Source organism: Castor canadensis, chromosome 5, assembly GCF_047511655.1.
Source record: "Castor canadensis chromosome 5, mCasCan1.hap1v2, whole genome shotgun sequence".
NCBI classification, from domain to species: Eukaryota; Metazoa; Chordata; class Mammalia; order Rodentia; family Castoridae; genus Castor; species Castor canadensis.
In genome coordinates, this window is record NC_133390.1 from 3,008,914 (window position 1) to 3,028,464 (window position 19,551).

The 19,551-nt window shown below is 46.0% G+C and overlaps 1 protein-coding gene across 8 annotated transcripts in view; it reads right to left on the bottom strand.

Annotated features, from left to right (window-relative positions):
- Pknox1 (PBX/knotted 1 homeobox 1) overlaps window positions 1–18,645 on the bottom strand; it is a 63,280-nt gene extending 44,635 nt beyond the window's left edge. For 3 of the 8 annotated variants that reach the window (XM_074072574.1, XM_074072576.1, XM_074072569.1), the window contains exon 1: window positions 18,516–18,645. Coding sequence is in view for 1 of the 8 variants with exons in the window: in XM_074072575.1 (XP_073928676.1) it covers window positions 18,516–18,533 (18 nt within the window). In the remaining 7 variants the exon portion in view is untranslated. The other 5 variants (XM_074072571.1, XM_074072575.1, XM_074072570.1 and 2 more) reach the window with 5 other exon arrangements.
- Window positions 18,646–19,551: the final 906 nt, after the last annotated feature.

Here is a 19,551-nt window from a genome sequence, read left to right on the forward strand (position 1 = left end):
CACCTTGAGCTTGGATTCTGAGCCTTCAGAATCATGACAGAATAAATTTCTGTTTTTGTTTTGTTTTGTGAGGTGCTGGGGATCAATTCCAGGCCTCAAGCATGCTAGGCAAGCTCTCTATTGTTTAACCTACTCAGTTTGTAGTAATTTAGCATTGCAGCCCTATAGTGAATGAATACAGCAGGTACAGCCAGGAGACTAGAGGAGACCACCAGCAAGAGACAGGAAGCCGCCGTGCAAGGAGGTAGCCTGGAGGTCAGAAGATGAGAGGGTACAACAAAGTTTGAGAAGCAGCGGCCGGTGGGACATGAGCTGAACCAAGTGGGCCACTGAAGACAAAAGAAAGAGGGAACTCCAAAGGGGGTGTACCAGCCATGTTAAGACCCACTAAGGGTCAAGGATGAGGAAGACTAGGTGAGGAGAAAGTCCATGGGGAGCCGGTCAGGGGCAAGAATAACAGCCCCAAACCTCACTGCCAGGAGCCATCCTACCAACACAGCATGTTTGAACAGCCGTTTGTAGTAGGAAAGGTCAAAGGCCACTCTCAACAGAATCCTGGTATAATGGGGAACATCACCCATAAAATGGAGTAAGTGCAATGATAATACAGGGAAAGTCTTCATGCTTTGTGTGTTGCACTCCACCAGGACCCATTTTTAAGACGGAGGCCCCATGCATCTGCAAGTATATCCCCTGGCACCTCCTAATGGTTTTTGCCTTGACCAAAATCTGGCTCTCTAAATCCTCTGAGCTTCTCTTCAGTTTCTCTTCCACTGCCCCTTTCAGCTCAGCAGTGTCCTGACAGATCTTGATCACTTGGGGCTCCCAGCAGTTGTAGGAGCCTCAGGTCTGGCCCTGCTCCAATCCATTCTCTATGCTTTCTAAAATGCAAATGTATATGTGACTCACCTGCTTCAAATCGCCTTTACAAAAGCCACCCTCAGGCAAAAGCCCACCCCAACTGTTCCTCCTCCATTCCAGGTAGATAAACTGTCAAACCAACCATCATGGCTCCCTTCAACTGCACCCACATTCTCTCCCACCTGGGTTCTGCCCAAACTCCCTCCCCTTCAGGTGAGCATGGTAAGCTGGGAAAAAGCTCATCCTCCACAAAGTCTTCCCAGTGAGCCCCACTCCTCACACAGGAGCCTCTGAATAGCACCGTCTATTCAGCCCTGTGGCATTTCAACTACTTATTTAGATGATCTGTCCTTTAATAAGGGCCAAGGGCCCTCTCATGGCATCCCAACAACCAACACAGTCTTGATGCGCAGGAGGTACTAAACAAGAATGAATGATGATGCTAACCTGAACGAGTCAAGGATATAACATAGTTTTGGAAACATGATTTATGTACAATGGCTCTGTCTGCCTTGATACCCATACCTCCTACCTCTCCTCATGGCAGGTTTCAATTTTTATTGCGGTTATTAAGTGCTTGCTGAGCAAGGCTCTGAGGCTGGGCTCTCAGTCTGAGGACACCACTGGCTCACAGCACCAATTCAACAAACTTTCTGACAAAGAACTCAGAACAGGCTTGCTTTAAGGGTTGATCTGCAGGTCCCCAGTCTATGTAAGAAAAAGGAAAGGGAGGGAAAAACCATCTCCTTTTCTCAGTAAACATCTATACAATAGGCAGACAATGAAGCAATGCTCTGGCTTATCACTTTCCTTTCTCAGCTGTGGAAGACAACGAACATGGACCTCTGGAAAGAAGGAAGCGGGTCTTAGGTGCGTATCCAGTGGGTAGGTCCACCCGTGCTATTCCACTCACTCCCGCACATGTGCAGTGGGGAGCCAGTAACTATACTACAGAAAAGGCTGCAGGTGTGGCTCAGTGACAGAGCCATGCATGAGGACTGGGTTCCATCCCTGGCACCAAACAAAATAAGTAAACAGGCCTTTAACAATAACCTTAATAAACAGATTTTGAAATAACCTCAATCTTTTCTGTGCTCAAAAGCCTCATTTCAAAGGGGCTTCCAAGCTCATGGAAAGGGATTGGGGCTGTAGTTCAGTGGTAAAACATGTTTAGCCTGTGTGAGGCCCTAAATTCAATCCCCAGCACCATAAAACAAACAAACAAACTAGAAAAACTAGATGCTGGGGTTGGGGATTTAGCTCAGTGGAAGAGCGCTTGCCTGGCAAGTGTAAGGCCCTGAGTTCGGTCCCCAGCACTGAAAAAAAAAAAAAAAAAGGAAAAAATAGAAAAACTAGATGCTAAAGATGTTTTTTATCCACCAAAAAAAAAAAAATGGAAACAGAACCTGTAAATATCTATCCATAGGGGAATGGTGAAATCACCTTATAACCATGCCCCATGTGATAGTAAACACAAGGGCTAAACCCAAAAGCAGTGTGGAAGAATACATAGTAGCCTATGAGTAAGAAGGCGGGACAAGCAGCTCTACATGCATTTCACTGCACACATTTCATAATTCACGCCAGCTATTTACTGAAGATCTTCCTCACTCTATGGTCCTTCTGGCAGCAGTCCTAAGTGCCTCACTGTAACTGAAATACTTTTTAGTGGGCTGCTGATAGAAGAAATGCCACCGGTTTGTGCAGACTGACCTTGAAGCTGTCACTGTGTAGACTCTTTTCATTCTAATGATTTATGAGGTCTATTGGTTTTTCTTGATAGATGTCATTATCTGTAAGTCATGCACATGAAACCCTGATAAAAATTCCTGTTGTTTTTGAGAAACTCCAACTACTCTCGAATGTAAATGGAAGAATAAAGATCCACAAGTAGCTAAGTTGTCCTTAAGAGAGTTAAGCAGCTGGGCACCAGTGGCTCACACCTGTAATCCTAGCTATTCAGGAGGCAGAGATCAAGAAGATTAGGGTTTGAAACCAGCCCAAGTAAATAGTTCCATGAGACCCTATTTCAAAAAACCCTTCACAAAAATAGGGTTGGTGGAGTGGCTCAAGGTGAAAGCTCTGAGTTCAAACCTTAGCACCACAAAAAAAAAAAAAAAAGAGTTAAGTGATACCAAATTTCAAAAATCACACAGCCACAGTAATATAAAAAAGTGGTTCATGGCATAGAACAGATTACCAGGCCAATGGAACAGAAGAAAAGAGGCAGCAGACTTGGCAGGTCTTTGAAAAGTGCCAAAAGCAGATGCACCTTTGGAATTTTTTTTCGCTCTGACACACACTGAGGCTCTGGTGAAATGGGTCAGGTGCTGCTTTGTACCAGCACTAATGTGGGGGTCAGGCCTGCTTCCTCTAGCTTTTAATCATGGTCACATAAAAGTGCCATGGCCTGGACTGTGCACAGGCCAGACATCCAGGAGGTCAGAGCAGACTTGAAAGGAACATGTCTCAAAGTTCCCTATCACAGTATTGTCTAGGTGGTCCATGCTGATGCAGGGATAACAGACCAGTTCTCCTAGGAAGTCCAATCTTGGTGTACATCAACAGGAAAATGAGGCTTAGTGAGGGAAGGGGAGAGGGAGGGAGGAGAGGGGAGGAGACATGAAGAGAGATGTAGTGTCTGAGTGTCTACTCTGTGCCAAAACCAGTACTTCTGCCTTTCTCTGGTACTCCTCCCATTGGGATGTGGGGTCTCTCTCTGCCTGTCCTTTGGAACCTGGGCTAACCTTAGTTACTCACTTGGGACCACAGTAATGCAATTGAAGTGATGGTATGTACTATGTTTTAAATATGATTTATCCCCACTGAAATTCATGTTAAATTCAATAAATTTTCATTGGATTCCCAATGAAAGATAGTGAGACTTTAAGATAATTAGGTCTTGGGGCTCTCCCTCAGGAATGGAGGCTAGGTCTCACAGGAGGGAGTTGAGTCTCCAGGACTGGATTAGGTACTACAGGAGCAGGTTATTATAAAGTAAGATTATCCCTGGTACTTTGCCTCTTTCACACACATGCCTCTCAATGTGATGCCCTGCACCACCTTGGGTCTCTGAGGACAGTCTCCATGAGCAAGAAGACCCTTACCAGAAGTGACCCCTCCACCTGAATTTCCAGAATCATCAGCTGAATAAATTTTCACTCTTTGAGAATTGTGCACTCTGTGATACTCAGTTACAACGACAGAAAACAGACTAAGACAGTGAGACTCCTGGGCTAGATCATTAAAGGCGACACAGCACCTGCCTTGTTGGCAAGGGCACTCACTTCTGGAGCTCAGAGCCCCTTTGAAGAGATCTGACTACCCAAAGCCCCTACAGCATAAGGAAGCCCCCCCGCAGGGGGGGACGTCCCATATGCTGTGAGAAAACCTCCCCCTTTAAGGCTGAAAGGCCCCCTGATTCCATGAGACTCTACCCCCTCAAGACTGTGAGGAAGACCAGGTTACATGGGGCATCCATGAGTAAGTGCTCCGATCAACGTCTGTTCAAAGTGCAGCTGACAGTCATCAACTGCCAGATTTGAGAAAAGGCCTGTTAAAAAACCTCCATCCCTCAGTCATCAAGCCACCCCAGCCCCCAAGTCTTCCCAGGTGAGGACCCAAATATCATGGAGAGATGGGTTGTTTCCTCTCTGCCCTTTCCAAACTCCAGGCTCACAGAACCACACACATGACAAAATGGGGGCTTTATGACACTAGGTGTTACTGGGTTATACTAGGAGTGACCAGATCATCTAGAAGATGCTTTGGAATATAGATAAGTTTCACTGTCAATGAAACTTGAAGAGGTTAAGCAACTTTCTGAGTCAGTCTGTCCAGCTCTGAAGCTTTGCCATTTCTTCTACATATGTCTGAAAATAAAATATTTTTGCTTCTAAAATAATGTAGAAAAATAAAATGTATACCACACAAGGAAATGAGGAATAGGTTTAATAATCTGTACAATGTTGGTGTCTTCATCAATTCAATCTATAACCATGGTGTTTGTTTTTTAAACTAAGTGGGGAGCACCCACCTTAAAAGGGCATATCTCATCCCTGACCCCTTATTCATTCTGTCACTCCTCTTCCTGGCTGCCAAAAGGGCACCACCATGTCCTTCTACCATGATGTTTCGGCCTTGCCACTGGCCTAAAAGCAATAGAGACAGCTGGCCATGGACTGAAACTAAGGGCCAAAATAAATCCTTCGTCCCTTAAGTTGGTTATGACAGGTGTTCTGTCATGGTGACAAAAAGCATCACTAATACAATGAGTTTCAGTGGGGACAGGGTATTTACTTAACTGCTTTGATTTCATATCTGCATGTCTTTTCTCTTACTGCAGAAATCTTATTTCCTAATGACAGTAACATAATGACTTTTTTTATCATATACTTTATGTAACAGTTTCAAAACAACAATGTAAATATTATTATAACAAGTACTAAAAATGTCTAGGATCTCACTGTAGCTCTTTGTCACTGGGATTTACCGCTGGGATGGACAGCAGAATTTGTTTGAAGTCACCTGAAATAGCTCTTCTCTGTACAATTAAGACACCAATTCAACTCACACTTAGGTTCTCCATTTTATATATAAATTTTTTATTAGGTTATATTCGTTATACAGGGGGGAACTCATAGTGACAATTTTCAATTAGACTTACATTGTACATTAGTTACATCACTGCCATTGGCTCTTCCCCTCAACCCCTTCCCTGCCCCACACACTTAGGTTCTTTTGATGCACTCTGCTCCCAGTTTTTCCTTCCTTTTTTTCTTTTGGTGGTACTAGGTTTTGAACTCAGGACCTCATAGTTGCTAGGCAAGCTACCACTTGAGCCACTCCTCCAGCCCTGCTCTCAATTTTTATAGACTACTTTGCTCTCGTTTTAATTTTTTAAAAAACTACACAGAAACAGTCATATGGTTTTGGTATGGTTCAGGACATGCTATCTCAAATACAGCACCATGGCATACTGAATATTTTAAGCTAAACGAATTTGAGAAATAGCACGCATGTAACGAAAAGTCTCGTGATAGTCCCACACCCTTTTCCCTAGACGCAGGTCATAAGACCCTAATGTGAAAAGAAGAGAACACCCTTATCACCAAAGAAGAGATAAAGAGAGGAATCTGATCAAATAGGTCCTGCTCAGTTTCCCCAGTTTGGCCCTATGATGTTTCTCCATGACTTTCCACTCTTAATCTAATCTACTATGTCGGTCAGTTTACTGTTGCTGTGACAAAATACCTGAGGAAATCAACTTAAAGGAGGAAAGTTTATTTTGGCTCATAGTTTCAGAGGTCTCACCCATGATCACTTGCCTGTGTTGGTTCTGGGCCTGTGGTGAGGCAGAGCATCATGGTAGGGTCATACGATAGAACAAACAGCTCAGGTCATGGCAGACAGGAGGCAAGGGGAGATAGGGAAGGACCAAGGACAAGACATACCTTTCAAGTGCATGTCCCGGTGACTTTCTTCCTCCAACCAGGCCCCACCTCCTAAAGATTCTATTATCTCCCAATATTCCATTAAGGTTTGTTTGTTTCAGGGCTTTCTTTTTGTGTGTGTGTGTGGCAGTATTGGGGTTTGAACACAAGGCCTCTACTACTTGAGCCGCCCCCCACCAGCCCATTGCGCTATCAACCTATTAGTGGTTAATCCACTAGTGAGGTCAGATATCTCATGATCCAATTACTTCCCCAAAGCCCTACCTTTGAATTGCTGCTTTGGGGACCATTCCAGATCTAAACTGTAACACCTAGCAAAAACACTCAGGTTCAACCACTTCCCAGAAGCTTCATTTCTTTATGAAGGTTCACATTTCAGGCAAAACTTAAATTTTTTAAATTGTGGGTCTTTTCTTCCTCTTGCTAATCTCTTTGTTACAGGGGCCCCAGTCAATTAACCTAAGATGAACGGAAGGAACATATTTTCCCTCCCTTACAGCTCCATGATCAAGACCATGGGCTGTATGTACAGAAACCAGCATATAACCCTGCTCCTTACCTCCTCCACAGGGAATCCCAATTTTACTACTTTGGAGGCTCATCTTCCTTCTTACCAAAAATAAACATTCTGGTGCTTTTCTTAGGTAAAAGGGCCATGCTCCACACAGTTCCGAGACTCGCTTTTTTTTATGATGCTTCCTGGCAGGGTAGAAATCATCTTCATTCCTATTTAATGCTCTTCAGTACACACTGACCATCCGTCAGTCTCCAGCTGTGGGCACAGGCATGTTTCCAAATGATTAAAGACAGCTTCTGGAAGCTTCACTATGGCCATGACACACCTGTTTAAAACCCTTCAGGGAGCTCCTATTGGCTACCAGATGAAGACTATAATCCCCAGCACAGCCAAAGATTGTAGGCATGACTGGACCCTTGCACTTTTCCCTCCTTGAACTGTGGTCACATTGGCCTGTTCAGGTTCCTTTGGGCTTCTCAACACACAGCTCACACTTCTGTCTAGAATCACTCCACTCCCTGCTCCACTAGGGGACACAGTAGTCATCCAGTATAGGAGAGCCAGTCGTGACCTCTGACCTGCAGTTCAGAGAAAAGCCTGCCTCCTTTCCTGGTCCTTAGCACAGTTGTGATGAAGCATTTGTCTTGATGGGTTACTGATGAGTTTGCTTCCTTCCAGGACGGCAGGACCCCATCAGTTTCTGTTCACCTCCATACTCTCAGCCACCACCAGAGCACGTTATGTAGCAGGTGCTCAATTATTTGCTTAGTGAATGGGTGCTACAATTTGAGCCACATTGGAATTACCTGTTCCATGAAAATTCAATATAACTCAACCATCTCTGCTGGGTGCCTTTTTAAGCACTCAATTGTCTCAAGTTTCTGGTCTGTACAGGTGTTCTACCTCAAAGGTGAACTCTGGTTATTTGTGTCTTCTTCACTATCTACCCACAGCTTCTCAAAGTCCCTGCTATTGAGTTATGTCACTTGTTATTATGTTTCGGCAGTACTGGGGTTTGAAAACGGCTTCAGGCTTGCAATATTGGTGCTCCACTGCTTGAGTCATGCCTCTTGAACTCTACTCCCCCCTCCAATGCACACACCCAAAAAAACTTGTTCTATTTGTACAGTCTTCAATCTGCATTATATTCCTTTACAATGTATTTAAGAAATATTATGTTCTCATTTCTTTTTAACCAGATTTGCCAAAAGCAAAAATAGATTCACCTCTTTTCTTTAGGTTAATTTTATTTTTCCAGTATCTTAAGATGAAAACTCAATTTACTTATTTTCTTATTCTGTAGCAAATGCACCTAAGGAACTATGGTTTCTTTCTCCTGAGAACTGTTTGTTCTTATCCCATGGGTTAGCATGTGTAACCCTGTCTTTCATTTATGCAGAGTCAGCAAATAGTTTTTTGATCTCTTCTTTAACACAAGAGATATAGAAGGGGGTCTTAAACTTTCGAGGTAGGTATCTTCAGCTATCTTCTCACTTTTAAGTTCTAACTAGTTTGTGTTTATAGGATTTACTTTTTGAGACAGGGTCTCACTATATAGCTGGCCAGCTTTAAACTCCCAATCCTCCTGCCTCAGCTTCCCAAGTGCTGGAATTATAGTCATGAACCAATACCCCTGACAGGATTTACTTTTTAAACTGGAGATTTTTCTTTGTAGCCTAATATTCAGCCAATTTTGCTAAGTGTTCTATGTGACTAAAGCAAATATTTTATGTTTACTGGGTAAAATTTCTGGACACATCCATTAGCTCCAACACATTAGGCATGTTAGCTTAAATCCTCTGTATCAGTAGCTCTCAACTGGAAACAATTTTGGCCCCCAGGGCGCATCTGACAATGTGTGGAGACATTTTTGGTTATCAGATAAGGGAGAGATCACAATGGTGATCTGATTCCACACACACACGCCCTGCCAGGCTGAGAACTCCTGCCAGACACCCTCACTCTTCTTTGATCTACTTAGGCCCTAGGTTGCTGAGAGTCACCCTCTGGGTGTAGAACTGTCAAGTCCTCTTGCTCCCATCAATCTCTGTAAACCATGTTGTGAGGCACCTAAGTTTATGATGGTAACTGTACCTTTGAGTAGCATATCAGTAGCCCTCCACTGCTTTTCTATTTAGGAGGAGTCCTCTATCTAGTGCTGGACAGCTTCTTCTTGTTAGACTGAAACAATTTCCCATCCACTCACACGTGTTTGTGTGAGATGTCTCACTTATGCAGAGCATTAGGTAGATACCATTTTTCTGCTAGATCTGGAGTTTTTCATCTGAGAGATTTAATTATCCTTGCACATTAATTGTGATTGATTCCTGATGTATCTGGGCTTATTCACATCATCTTGGGTTTGTTTGGGTGATTCAGGATTTTGAACTCAAGGCCTCATACTTGCTGGGCAGGTGCTCTACCATTTGAGTGATTCTGCTAGTTATTTCTTTTGTGTTGGGTATTTTTGAGATAGGGTCTCACTTTTTGCCCAGACTGATCTCAAACCAGGATCCTCCGGAGCTGTGCCTCCTGAGTATCTAGGGTTATTGGCATGAGCTACCAGGGCCCAGCTGTGTTGTTTTTTCAAAACAAGTCTTTCTTTGTTTAATTTTTCCTCTCTGGTATTCTGGGAGTTACATATCCTATCCTCAGTCATCTAGTGATTATTTTCACACTACCTAAAGTCAGCACTAACACCACTATCCCAGATGGTTTCCATAACAATTCTGTATCATCCATTAACATAAAATTACACTTACAAGCCAGGTACAGTCTGTGCACCTGCAGCGTCAGCTACATGGGAAGCTGAGGCATGAAGATCATTTGAACCCAAGCATTTCAGGCTAGCCTAGGCAACATAGTAAGACCCCATATCAGGCAAAAGAAAACAACAACCACAAAATAAAATATGTTTATTAAGCTTCCAGACTTGAATTTGTGCTCTTTAGTAGCAAGGACCATGACTGAATGGTCTTTATGTGCTCAGGGCTGAGGTAAGTATGCAACAACGTAGAAGGGAATCACATCTGGGTCATTTCAGAAGCAGTTTTTAAGTCCTCAAAATGAATTACAGAGTATTTAATGGTCAAATGTTAGTATCTGTGGGGTTCACTTAGTTCTAACGTATCATTCCCAGGTGATGTCGTAACCCATGTACCACCATGTATCTGTGCACGCACACACTTGCACTGCACATGCTCATCAGTGCAGTAGTATGGAGACCCACCAATCTTAGCAAAGCATCTCACACAGCACACTTTTGAGCATCAGATACTTTTAATGACACCCATCAGAAATATGGCTAAAAAGAGAAACCATGAAAATATTCTGTTTGTACTAGCCACTTTCAACATAATTTATTATTATAGGAATCTTTAGTTATCTGCATGAAAATATGTTCCAAGACCCGCTGGAGATGCCTGAAACTGACTATAGTAGCAAGCCCCACATATAGTATGTTTTTTACTCTAAATACCTATGATAAATTTTATTTCATAAGTTAAGTGACTACCAAGGCTAATAACAGAACAACTATAACAATATACTGTAGAAAAAGTTACTTAAAACTTACAAATGGCTTATTTCTGGAATTTGTGCATTTAATATTTTTTGGATCATGGCTGCCCGTAGGTAACTGAACCAGAGAAATCAGGGGATGGAGCTGGAGGGTAAGGAATCAGAGAGTAAATTACATTAGAAAGACATGGTTTTATGCTTTGAAGACAGAGACACTGGAAAGAATCCACAATTATTTCCATGAAAACAAACTCAACAACTGAATTCTCTACTTGGAACATGATCAAATAGGATACTTTTTTTAAAACCAAGAGAAGAAAAGGAACATACATAAAAGTATGGAGGCCAGGCACCAGTGGCTCATGCCTGTAATCCTAGTTACTTAAGAAGCTGACATCACGAGGACTGAGCAAAATAGTTTGTGAGACCCCATCTTCAAAATAACCAGAGCAAAATGGACTGGAGACATGGATCAAGTGGAAGAGCACTGCTCTACAATTTCAAAGCCCTGAGTTTTAAAAAGTTCAGAGACTTGCAAAGTTTAAAATAAAATGGTGCAGTGGCTTACACCAGTAATCCTAGCTACCAGGGAGGCAGAGATTGGGAGAATCATGGTTCAAAGCCAACCCATTCGAAAATATCAGTGAAGACCCCCATCTCAACAAAATAAGACAGATATAGTGGTGCATATCTGTAATCCCAGATATGCAGGGGCATATGTAAGAATGGAAACAAATAAATAAGCAAATTCTAAACATCTTAACCAAAGGTCCATAAGAAAACTTATCACAGAAGCACCAAAATGAGTCTCCTTTTTCTATTCCTTTTACAGAAGAAATCCTGAAAGAAAGGTGGAGGCCAAGAACAAACAACAAACAAACAGTGGGGGATTCTAGAAAGAAAGCCAGAGCAACAGTTGAGACCCCTGGCAGCCCTCCTGTCCTCGGGGACCAGGCATGACCGGCATCCAGCCTACACCCACATGCTCACCAAGCAGCCCTCTTTGCTTTCACAATGGCCTCAGCCCAGCTGCTCTGGGTACCACAGTGGAACCTCTGGAAAGAATGGCCCTCCATGCTGACCTCTTTTTTAAGCAGTGCTGGGGATCAAACCCTAAGCCTCATGCTAGAGACAGGCAAGTATTCTACCACCAAGCTACATCCCAGTCCCCATGCTGACTTCTTGAGCAAAACAGGACCCCCAGTGCTCAAGGGTAGCTTGTCCTAGAAGTAAGCATTTATTCATGTGTTCTGATTCCAGTGATAACTTAAGAGCTACTTCCTTAGACTTAGTTTTTATTATTTATTTATTTTGCAATTCCTGGGCTTGAACTCAGGGCCTTCATTTTGAGCCACTCCACCAGCCCTACTTTTGTGAAGGGTTTTTCAAGATAGGGTCTTACAGAACTATTTGCTTGGGCTGTCTTCGAACTGTAAACACTGACACCTGGCATTTGCCTTAGTTTTTATACAAATATTATATACACATCACATCAAGGCAAGAGTCCACTGAAAAGGTATATCTTCTCTATTCCCCATTTATTATTCGTATTTCCCTAACAATTATCAGTTATGCTACTGGATTCCATTTAAATCCATACCAACTTTGATTTGTTTCCTTTTAGAGACTTCGGGGGAGGCTGGGACAACAACAATGATGACACACAGGACAGGACACACATATCCAGCAAACTGTTTCTAGGAAAGGCTAGACAGTGAGTATTGTAGGTCTGGGTCCCATATTACCTCTACCACATCCCCCTTTCCTTTCTTTACAGCTCTTTATCAATGCATGAACCACACCTGTGATGCTGGGTGCTGAGGCGGGAGGATAGAGAGCTCAAAGCCAGCGCGGGTTACATATGGAGACCCTGTCTCAAAACAAGTATGAACTATCCATAGTTCTAAGCCCATGCAAAAATAGACCTCGCTGGCATTTTATGCCTAATCTTAGGCAACAGGCCAAAAGCAATGACATACTTAAAAAAAAAAAACAAATCTGTACTTCTTTTAACCCACCAAAATTGTATTCCTTAACTCAGGCTGGCAACAAGTCTCACGCATTATAACGTATTAAGTCAATGCTGGCACCTGATAGGTCCCAGCATCCCTGTGTTCCTCTCCAGCTGCCACACTTAGCACAGGACAACCTCCCCAGCAGGGGCACTTCCTAGATGAAGGGCTGAAAATTCTAAGGTAAGCTCAATTCCAGTGTGCAAAGGCAGCTCTGGGAGAGGTGGTTATGAAGCCAGAAAGGGACCAGAGACAACAAGAGTCTTTATCTGTATCTCAAGATTTCTCTTTTGTTTACTAATTTTTCCAAAAGACACTTAACTGATGATCCTTTTCCAAATGAAACCTGTTTATTAACAAGCCTATGGAAGCTGTCAAGGCAGCCAAGAAAAAGGTCAAAATTCTATATTCAAGCAAGGTACCTTCTCCAAGATACATTTTAGGGCACTAACTATACGGACCATCACAGTTCAATGAGTTTTCATCTTGTGTGTGAGAGATTTTAAGCAACTGGGGCTCAGGAACCACAAGCCAGATGTCCACCTGGCTCCAACCACAGCCCTCATTCGCCTATCCCACAGAGACACTCAGCCAATAAGTAACTCATTTGGATGGACATATTGGCCAAGAAGTACTTTATTTTTCAAATAAGCTTTGAGAAGATGCCACATGAAATTTGATACCCAAATTAAATCACAGATATTAAATCCTATTAAATAAAACCTGTGCCAGGCATGGTGGTACACACCTGTAATCCCAACACATGGGAGGCCAAGGCAGGAGAATCACGAGTTTGAGCCCCACAAGGCCAGCCTCTATTACTTAGTGAGACAGGTCGCAAAAACAAAACAAAAAGCCTGTACAAAGAGTATTTCCAACTCGAATGCCCACATAGCCACTAAAGAATAATGGAGGGGTGAATCTAAGCAAGGTACACTGTAAGCATACACAGAAATCTCACAATGAAACGCCCTGTACAACTAATATAAATATTCTAAAACAGACAAAGTAAAATCCTAATAACAAAGGCATTTCAATGGTTTTAGAATTTGCTTTAATAGACTCTGAGCTATATGGTCTACTACAGCTGGTAAATCTAAATTCATGTCAAAGCTTTAAGACCGTGACTATCTTTGGCATCATTATAAACCGATACACAAAACTTTCATCGGGTCCTTGTTGGTAAGGATCAACAAACATGTTTTATGAGAAATATGGGCTGGGTGAAGTACAGTGGTAGAGGGTGTGCTTAGCACTGGCCAGGTCCTAGGAGATGAGGGGGGAAGGAGGGAGGAAAAGGAAGGTAGGGAAAGGAACCCTAAGCCTTCCAGGCAAAGGCCACTTTCCCAAAGGCAGTCCTTCCCCAGGAGCACTGCCTGTGCTCAGAGACAGAGTGGTGTAGAAGCAGGTCTCCTTCCAGCAGCTGCTGCCCTTCCTACCCACAGAACCTGTCAACCTCACTAGTACCAGGATGGGAGGAGGGGCATCCAAGGAAAGCCAGCTTTCAGATGACAAAACACACAGAATATCCAAACCTAAACGCTTAGAAGGGTCAAACACATGACATGACTATAAAATATTTTTAAAAAACAGAACCACAAAACTGTGAAATTTTAAAAAAATTATGAAAAACATTTAGGTAAATATGTACAAAATACATAATACCACCACTAAATATATAACACAAAAGAGCTTAACCAATCAATATGTAAAATACATTCACATCCACAGAAACCACCAGACTCAAAGATGGGCAAAGGACTTAATAGACACTATCCAAAGAAAATACACAAATTACCAATAAGCACATGAAAAGATGCCCAACATCACTGATCATTAGGGAAATGCAGATCAAAGCTATAATAATATGCCATCTCAAACCCATTAGAAAGGCTACTATTTAAAAAAAAAAAAAAGGACTGGAGGCTTGGTTCAAGCAGTAGAGTAGCACTCTAACAAGCATGATCCAGAGTTCAAATGCTAGTACCACCAAAAATATATATAAACATAAACAGATGGGTAGCTAGAGGTATGGGAGACTGCCTGTAATCCTAGCTATTTGGGACGACTGAGGTTCATGCTTAAGCTGGGCAGAAAGCTCACCAGACTCCATTTCAATCAAAAGCTGGGCATGGTGGCATGCACCTGTCATCCTGGCTACAAGCACAAGAAAGAGGATCGCAGTTCAGGCTGCTCAGGGCATAAACGCAAGACCCTATTTAAAAAATACCTAAAGCAGAAAGGTTTGAGGCCTCAAGTGGTAGAGCACCTGTCTAACTGTTGCAAGGTACTGAGTGCCAGGGGAGGGGCTGTGATTGCAGCTCAATGATAGAGCTTGCCTAGCATCCATGAAGCCCTGGGTTAGATTCCCAGCACCACAAAATACACAGAAAATAATGTTGGCAAGGATGTGAGCAAGCTAGAACCCTTGTGCACCATTGGTGGGGATGTAAAATGGTGCCCCTGTGGAAAACAGCATGGTCATTTCTCAAAAAGTTAAACATAGTACTAACATGGTGTAGCATTCTGACTCTACACCAAGAAGAACTCAAAAGATCTTTGCACAACGGTGTTCAAAGCTACATTATTCACAACAGCCAAAAGGTGGAGGAACTCGTGTCATCAAGGGATGGAGGGATAAACAAAATGTGGTACATACATACAATGGAATATCACTCAGCCTTAAAAATATAGAAATTCTGACACATGCTGAAATACAGACATTTTGAGTAAAACAAGCTGGTCACGAAAAGACAAATACTGTATGATTCCATTTATGTGGGATACCTAAAACAGGCAAGTTCATAGAGACAGAAAGTAGAGTGTTGCCAGATGCTGGGGAGAGGGTGAAAAGGGCTAGTTTGTTTAATGATGTAGCTCTGCAGCTCCAAGGCCAGCTTCCAGCCCATGTGTCAGTGCATGGGAGGCGGTGTGTGGATAAAGTGCTCAGTCTCTCTCCAAGAGGGACGATGAAGCTGGTAGAGCTGGGGGCTGGGAGTGGCTCAGAGGCAGAGCTGGGTTGGGCCTAAGCTGTGGGAGACTCACTGTGCAGAAAGGATAGACAGAAAGAACAGCCTAACTTCATGGAGAAAGCCAAGACCCTGTTAGGGTCTTGTGCAGTAACACATTGGCTGTAGCATCACATTGCAACCAAATCCTGCCAGAACAAACCATGGTGCCATTTCCCCAGAGGGCCAATAATATGGGAGCGCCAGGGATCCCTCTAGATTACTGCTGTCCACCCAGGAATAACCTAGGTGATCCCAGCAGCCATCCCTCTGTAGCCTCACCTGGAGATGCCTTTACTCTGCAGTCCTTTAAGTGACAGGATCACCCTGAGCAGAAATGCTCTCCACCAGACAGTGGCACTAACTATCCATGCTGAGCAGCTTACCCTGATGAGGAAGGCAGGTGGTGGCTTCACCTGTCGGGATGACGGCACATCATTTTAGAGAAAGGTCAGGACAGTAAAATGAGTTCAGCTGGATGGGGTTGCTGGAGAACAAATCCGTGGCCGTGTGCATACTAAGCACGAGCTCTACCACCCTAGTCCAATGAATCCAAAACTTTTATTAACTCACTGACGCTCTGTCTCTTAATCTGGCAGATCAGTGGTTTTTGAGACTTTGAAAAAGTTGTAGCCCTTTATCCCAGGAAAATGTTAAAGGCTTGGGGTGTGGCTCAAGCAGAATGCTGGCTTTGCAAGCACTAGGCCTTGAGTTCAAAGCCCAGTCCCACCAAAAAAAAAAAAGGATAGAACTAAGGGCTGCTCCATCCCCTTATCAAGTCCTTACGACATGCCTTCAGAACAACAGAGCTTCAGAAAAGCAGGAGTTTAAAACCCCCAGTTGGACAACACATTGGCTGTAGCATCTCACTGCCCTTCGTGTGAATTTTCCAGAAACAACAACTAAACCAGCAGAGGCTGATAAACTAAAATGTGGGGCTGCCAGGCAAGTTAGTATCCAGTCCCATTAGCAGGACACTAGGCAGCCTTTGTGGCCAGGCCCACCAAATGACTGTGCCTCTCAGCCCTCAGATGTTCATCCCATCAATTTCCAGACAGAAATTTTTACACATATTTCCACTTTATACGTCTTCTTAAATCACTTATACAAGATCTAATTGTAACTCAGCCTCTCAGAGTCAGCACAGCTGGTCAAGGGCTGTGGCTGCTTTCCTCACCCCTGATGATCCCACACTGCTGTGCTGTGATACTTGAATTCCTTGTCACCTCTGCGACCAATAAAATCATGCCAGGAAGAGAAGGACACCTCATCCATTTTCCTACCAAGAGATGGCTGAGAGTACATGGACTTCAGACATTCTTAACCTGGTATTTGAACCTGAATGAGGAAAAAAATCTTTATCTGAAATAACTTCTGTCTGAAATTTAGCACTTCTATGATAAAGACAGACAAATAAGTCCTAGAGTTTCAGCAGGACCATTGTCAGGTATGTCATTTGAGTTGTCACAGAAACCTCCTCAATACTCCCAAAGGACTGAATAAGAGTACTGCCCAGCCTGCTTACATAGTTAACACAAGGCTCAGATGGGACTCCATCACCAATTTGGTTTGGTATGTTGATGATTGTATTTCAGTATCATTAGTTCTCTTCTTGATCCTATTTTATTCTGGCCAGGCACTGGGAAGTGGAGGCCCCTGGGCCTACATTCTGCATCACTTAAGCAGTTTTTCCAGCTTTTCTTCTAAGCCATTTCAAAGACTTTTAACAATTTACAACAAACGTGCAAGTTGTAAACAGTACGTTACTACTTCTGTAACTTTGTTTCCACAACTCACAATCCTAACTTCCCTAAAGTTAGGATACACTGACACAGAAATGTAACGAAATGTAAAGTGAGTCCAGAAATTCTGTCACTAGCCACGTCACCTGATGACATTTAAATCACGAGACTGTTAATCTTGATAGTGGCACATAACACAACGACGACTTGTAGGTGTTGCAACTAGACCGTCCACACACCAGTCTCCACACTACATAAACTGAGGAACGACTGATCCAGTTTGCCACATTCCAAAGAAACCGGTCGCCAGTGCATCACCAAGAACTGTACCAGCAACACACTCGGGTTTCACTCAAACCTTTCCACACCAAGTCTAGAGAAAAATTTCAGTATCATGAAATGAGGCCTAATTAAAACCGGAGCGGGGGTGTCTGTTCTTGCACCCTTTAGTGGACAGTGCCTCCGCCTTCCGAAGAAATCAGTTACTTTTATAGCAAGCTTATAATAAGCGTCCTTATAAGCTTAGAACCCGTTACCTATGCCAAGTCTATTCTGAACTCTGCGATCCAACCTGGCCAACGCACGCCGGCGGCGGGGCGGCGGCTCGGCGCGGTCCAGGGCACCGGCACGAAGACAGGACCCCGCCGGGTGGGCCTCCCGGCCACTGCCGAAGTAAGGCCACCGCCTCGGAGCACTGGGGTGAAATAAAGCACGCCATTCCTCTGGAAAGGAACGGGGAAACCCCCGGAGTGGGCACACCGTGCCAAGCACCTCCTCGGTAGCTATTTCAAGTCAGCTTCTATTAAGTTGCGCATTGTAGCCAATCCCAGGAAAACGGAGCCCAACCCTCCAGCGCCAAGCCCGAAACAGGCCCGGTCCACACGGACGCTGGGCGCTCGGCGGTGGGCGCTCCAAGGCTCCAGGACCCCGCCGCCATCTTCGCGCCCCGCGCCGCCCCCTCGGTCCGCCCGCGCGCCCGGTCCCTCGGCCCGCCCCGCCCCGCCCGCGCGCCCCCGCCCGCGGCCCGCGCGCCCCCGCCGCCCGCGCAGGGCCGCGCGCCGCGCTCCAAAAGGGGCGGTTAAAGCGCGCGCCTCAAGCGGGCCCAGCGCAGCGGCCCAGGCGCCTTCCAGAAATTTCCGCGTCCCTGAACCCACACAGGAAAACAAGCCGGGCGCGCCCCCGCGCCGCGGTGGCCGGCGCCCCCTCCCCCGCCGCTCCCCTCCCCCAGCCCCCGCCCCCGCCCCGGGCACGGGTCAAGTGCGGCCCTGGGCGCCGCCCGCTCATCCGCCCGCTCGGCCCGCGCCGGCGGCAGCGGCAGCAGCGGCCGCGGCCGGTGTGATTGATAGGGACGGCGGCGGCGAGAGCGGCGGCGGCGGCGGCGGAGCGGTTGAGTGACAGCTTACCTGGGTGCCAATCTTCATCACACTGACAAGCGGCTGCAGCAATCGGGACCCGCAGTGCCGCGCCCGCGTCCAACCGTCACGCCGACGCCGGGCCACGCGACACAGCCTCGCTCAATGGGAGGAGGGCGACGCCGACGCGCGCCGCATCAATATTCACCGCGGGGGCGGGGCCTGCCGGGCCCGGGCTCCGCCCCCGCCCTGCGCGGCGGCGGGCGCGGGGCGGGGCGGCTGAGGAGTGGGGGCGAGGCCAGGGGCGGGGCGAGGCCAGGGGCGGGGTGGAGGCCGGCCCCGCCCCGCCTCGCGCCCTCAGCCAGGCACCGCCCAGCCGGCCAACCCCGGGCGCGAGGAGCGGTCTGCCCCGCCCCGGAGGCAGAGCTTCCCGTTCATGACTATGCAGCAGCGGTGGGGGGCGTGGCCCGCGCGAGGCCACGCCCCCCTCTGCTTGCTCCTCAGTAGCGGGGTAGAGGTTTCGGGTGGAACCATCCGCCGCCATGGCGGGGAGGACGGGCTGTACCATCCGAGGAGCCGAATCCCCCCAAGCTGTACGGCGCGGCCAGTGAGTGCCGGCCTATGGCCGCCCCACCACCTGCTAGTCCCGGCTCTGGGGCCCGGGTGGGCGCGGGCTGGGGTGGCCCAGTGGGTGTGCACGTGCACGCCAACCCTTGGCCGCGGGTGCGCTGAACGCCTGAGGTCTCTGCCCAGGGATGTGACCCCGGGCGCTGTATGTCGACACCCTACCTCACCCCGTGTGCGGGCTCGAGCACCGGGACTGTGATGTCCACACGCATTGGCTGCGGGCTGACCTCTGGTCTGCCCTGTCTATCTCGAGTACACCTGCCCAGGTGACCCAAGCAGACCCTAGCTCCAGGCAAAGTCGGCCTTCTTTAGGGGCCGTGGACAGTGTGGCCTCTATTTCAGGCTGTGCTTGGAAAGACCATCTTAAGCAGATCGTCTGTCGCAGTGTACCCACAGGCCCCGCTGGTGACTTCCCTCGAAAATGCACAGCGCGAAGGGAGGTGCTCGGTTGCCTGGCTGG